Source organism: Gavialis gangeticus, unplaced genomic scaffold, assembly GCF_001723915.1.
Source record: "Gavialis gangeticus isolate Ggan-Ray unplaced genomic scaffold, GavGan_comp1, whole genome shotgun sequence".
In the NCBI taxonomy this organism is placed as follows: domain Eukaryota; kingdom Metazoa; phylum Chordata; order Crocodylia; family Gavialidae; genus Gavialis; species Gavialis gangeticus.
In genome coordinates, this window is record NW_017729029.1 from 44504726 (window position 1) to 44509790 (window position 5065).

Here is a 5065-nt window from a genome sequence, read left to right on the forward strand (position 1 = left end):
ATAAGCATCACAGCCCCATAACATTTTATTCCTGGAGCATTTTTATTTGCAAAACAAAATCTGCACGAGGACAAGAAAACACAAAAAGGCAACGTATCTCTCATTGGAAATGTGGGGCAAGACAGCAGAATTTGAGATTAGCCACAAGCCCACAGAAAAAGGAGGCAGAAACTGCCATACCAGAGCAGGAGAACAGTCCCTCCAATCAGTTTGGAGGAAAAGCGATAACTAAAATCCAAGGCACCTTGTTAATTGTGTGATAGTACTGAAAATACAGTATCAACTTCCTGTATAATTTGATAGAAGTATTAATTATAGAGCCATTCATTTAGGAATCTAGAAGTGTGCTAACAAATTAATCTTCACAGCCAGAAAAGAGCCTAAAATCCCCATTTTACAGACAGGAAAAGAGAAGCACATGGGGCAAAAGGACTTGCCTAATGTCACAAAATGAAGCTGCGATAGATCCACAACAAATATCCAGCTCCTGTTCCCACATGTGCACCTGCAGAATTGCCCTCAGATTCTCCGAGTCTCTGGGATGCTAGCACGCTGCTGTCTCTTGGAGTGCCCATACTACTACTGTACTTAAGCCACGCAGTTTTCAATTCTGTGCTGCTTCTGCAGCACCTGACAGTTAAATGACAGAAAAGCACAATGCAAACTGTTAAAAATTAAATATTCAGTCTTTTGAGTTTTCTGGGTGAATACTTCCTACAAGGAGCTCTTTTTAAACATTACGTACTGTATCAGAGCTTAAAAACCAATTGTCCACAAGTCAAAGAGAGACCAAGGATGTTGGTATGTGAAACTGGCAAGATCACAACCGAGACACCAAGATTCAAGATGCATTTTTTTGAAAATCTGATGACCTTATAAAGTGTCAGCACATGTTATTTTGGGGGATACTTTCTAGCCAAACAGATCAGACAGATGTTTGTGAATAAAAGACCAACATTAATGCAAACAGGAGAGTTTCAAAACGTGAAGTAAAAGGTTTGGAAGCAGGTGTTCTTGGCTTCTCGCTGATCACACAGCTCACAAAACTGTTACCATAATATATGACTTTGAAAATGAAACACTATTATCCTGCACTACAATCCTAAGCAAATCTCTGTACAGAAAAATCAGAGCAAAAGGTGAACACCCAGTTCAATGGAGAGGGACACAGCCATACAGGGAAGACAAAAGCAACTGAGAAGATTTACTTCCGCACCCTCTTTAGTGCCAGGTTGCACCGTCTCCCCTCCTAGTTTTCTGTAATGCTTTGTGTTTTATTCACAAATCCACCAATTCCTCTTAACACTGATTTAAAATAATATCCACAGGTGGGCTGTTTGCAGCACTCACTCGTGGCCTTACTCAGTTCTGCTTATGCACAGAAAAAAATGGGTGTCAGGGAAAAATCAAATGGAGCAAAGGCAAAGGATTAGGATGCTGTGGTTGGAAAGGAGACGGTTATACAGCCACACTCGATCAAGCTCTTTGTTTTTAAATTAGCTCTGTGGCACGTCTCTTCCCTTCTGCATATGCCTGGAGGAGGGACCCTCATGAGGAGAAGAGCTCTCATTATTTCTGTCATGAGGCGCAGGTGCAGGAGCCAGCACAGGTGTGTGCTGGAAAGGTGCCAAGAGGAGAGGCACCTCACTTAAATACATCAGAGGGACATTATTCCCACTCTCCATGTGACTGACGCTCTAATGGTTCCAGCTTTGGCAGTGGTGGATTAGCATCCGCAGCAATGAGGGGAAGAGCAAGAACAAAGCCTCGCTATGTCGTCTCATCTTTTCCCCCACAAACATGCTTTGGAGTGTCAGAAGTGACAAACACACAGATGTCTGTTATCCAGACTGAGGTGGGCAGCTTCTCCAGGGCCTGTAGAAGTACCGCCTCTCCAGGACTGGATGTATGCCAGGGCTGAAGGCTGCACAATTACATTTGGGATAAATCCTTTCATTATGGGATAAATCCTGAAGGAACAGTGGAAGTGGTGCTTGAATTGCATGGAGGGTGGCTTTGGGCATCCTTGCCTGCCATAGAGCTTGGAAGGGGACTGGGATGCATAGATACAGACTGATCCACTCACATCTACATAAACCGGTACAGAGGTGGCCCCAGCAAGAAGATTACACCTTATGTTCTTTACTGAGCTAACAAGTCTTGTCAAAGTCATTTTGATACGCACTCTTAAGTCTTGAAAGTACAGGCTCCAGACCAGACTGGTTTTGGCCAAATCAGATCTCAATCTCATTACAATCTGGTGTTCGTGTTTAAATACTAAAGGAGACTCCGTTGAGAGCCCATAACACTTTAGAAAAGTTCCGGGCTTGTGAATCACTCCTACAGGGATTGATTTTTTTTTAAGTGTCATAAACAGTACACAGAAGGACACTGTTTTGTTATTTTATTTTTAAAAGCTCGTTTGTGTTAGCCTGGCAAACAGATTATCTGCTCTGCAACATACACAACTCAGCAGGAGGAGCAGATGTTCTTTCAAGTCTCAGACAGGCTACTTCAAGTTACTTATTCGAACCAATGATGAAATGAGCCTCTTCAACCCTATTCATGAGATGCTGGAGAGTAGGTTTTCCAGCAGTGCCAGGGTTTGAAGTGTGCCTTGGAAAAGGCTCCATTTGTTTATTTTACAATGAAATCTCCTCAACAGATATCAATATCTCTAATACAATCAAACATCATTACTAAGTGAGGGGACAGCTGACCATAAGGGATCACACTGCTAAAGAAAATGCCCATTTCACTTTTACAAAAGGGTCAAATAACGTTTTTAAACAAAGCCGCAGCCTTCACACATCTCCAAACACGCGCCATCTGCAGTGACTAATGGGTACTTCAGGAAAGGGAACTCAAGTACTCAGTTTTGTCAGCTGCTTCAAAGCTTACAACACGGTTGCAAAAAGGATCTCCGCATGTGAGCTTTGTCTCTAAAGCAATAAACCAGATGTGATATTCTTTTAACGGTAACGCACTGCTGCTGCAATGGAGGAACTGCCCTACCACACCTGTGTGGGGCTGGACCAGGAAGCAGCGATGGCAGGAGGGAGCACCTTGCTAAAGGCTGGTCTGACAAGATGGGCTGCCACGAGGCTGCTGCTGCTTCCATTGGCCACCTGAGAGTGCAGACAGCCATGCCACCCCCATGGACAGGACACAGGCAATGCCACCTACTTGGGCTTCCCCCACCTTGGACATCCTCGCCTGCCATCCCCACATCCGCATTTCTCTCTTGCATGGAGCAAAAGAGGGGGTCCCACTGCCTGTATTTCCAAAGGGTGCCAATAAGTACAGAAAAGTTATGATATCTAGAAAGGCTGACAGCCACTGCTTTAGAGGAAAAGGAAAAAACACCCATTGTCTTTAACAGCAATCTGATAAGCTTCCATGGCATAATGGAATATAGGTACTTCTATTTTAATTCTGTCTACATATATGGTTATGGCTACCTTGTGCTATGGAAATGTACTAGCCCAAGGACAACTAAGCACCATGATTTTGGAAACTTAAGATGTGGTTCACTTGCAACTTTGCAGAAAACACATATGGTTTGATGCTTTTGAGACTGTCCAGATTGGTTTCAAAGTGGGACCTTATATTTGGCCTATGTTCATTACCTAAGACTGGCCTGCCTGTGATAAAGCCAACATGCTTTTCCATATGCCACATTCTAAGATTGTTGCATAGAGCAATTATTTTACAATTCACCCAACCAGTTATTCTAATCCAATTGCACAATTAATTTTTGTATCCCCTTACCCTGGCTCTCTTCATCCAATCCATCATCATCCCATTGCTCTTCATTTGCTAGCAGTGGATTTCGAGCTTCACATAAAGTTCTCATTGGAAAAGAATGTCCATCACCCTGGCTGTAAAATACAAAGGGTAGAAAATGAGCTACCACAGAACCACTTCTTCTGAAAAATGAAGTACAACTCTACTATGCATTTATGATTTTTCTCACAAAAACAAAGAAAATTCTTACATTTCTGGAAACTAATTTTAAAGGATGAATTATATTAAGAAAACAATGGGTTCATCTTGGGTGGAAGCTCATAGGCAATGTTTAAGGACCAAAGAGAGTTGCAATCTTGAATTCAGGCAAAAGCTAAGAAGGAAAATCTTTACAGTTCAAAATCATTCCTGATGTAACTCAGATGGAACTGAAACTGGCCAGATTACCCAGATAAATAATGAAGTATGGGGAAAAAAGATATGCAAAAATATTCAGCTATAAAATGAATTACTGCCCCCTACTTCATCCTAACCAGGTGCAGACAACGATTTTAGGAAAAGTGGGAAGAGTCTGAATGAACTGGACACAGAACATCAGATCAGCAAACAGGTCCCCACCCTTTAATTGCTAATTTATGAGTATTTTCCAATGACAGTCACAATAAAGACAAAGTCTATGCTATGTCAAGGCATGACATAGGGAGGAAGCCTAAGGGAATAACAGTGATACAATGGAAATGAATTACAAATGCTTGAGTTTGGGCTACACCTGACTGGATTTCCTGGACATCCTGCAGCAAGTACTGGCCACCTAAGATACAATCCTCCTCTGACAACTATCTCTACCCAAGGAAAATAATCGAGGAATTTTCCGTGCCAGTCAGAGTGTGTCCCAGGTCATAGTTCTGTGGTGAGCACCCTATGCTCTGCACTCCCCATTGCTGCTGGACACTAGTATGCCAACATGTCTGATCTTTTTAATCCATCCCTGGCTTTGAGAACAGGAAGGAGAGGGAAATAGCTGGTGCAGTTGAGGTCTTAGCTTAGTTCACCAGCACAAGGTCAAGACAGTTGCCTGATAAAGCTGGAATCCAGAGAATTGTTTTAAACTGAGCCCAACTATTCTGGGAACTGGCCTCCAGTTTATTCTTGGATCAATGTGTGTGGTACAAAAGCAAAGTGTTTCACTAGTTAATGTAGGGACAAACCCTGCCAGTCAAGGGAGGCCAGGACAGTTTTTAAAGAGTGAGTGTGTGTACAAGTATGTGTGCAGAAGCAGAGTCCATACGGAAGGTGTGGACCCTCTGTACCCCAGGAA

At 42.7% G+C, this 5065-nt stretch overlaps 1 protein-coding gene across 1 annotated transcript in view; it reads right to left on the minus strand.

Annotated features, from left to right (window-relative positions):
- The window catches only part of ZDHHC15 (zinc finger DHHC-type containing 15), a 31419-nt gene that overhangs the window by 2170 nt on the left and 24184 nt on the right, over nt 1-5065 (minus strand). The window contains exon 10 of the mRNA XM_019521503.1: nt 3772-3881. Coding sequence (XP_019377048.1) covers nt 3772-3881 — 110 coding nt within the window. The remainder of the gene's footprint in view (nt 1-3771; nt 3882-5065) is intronic.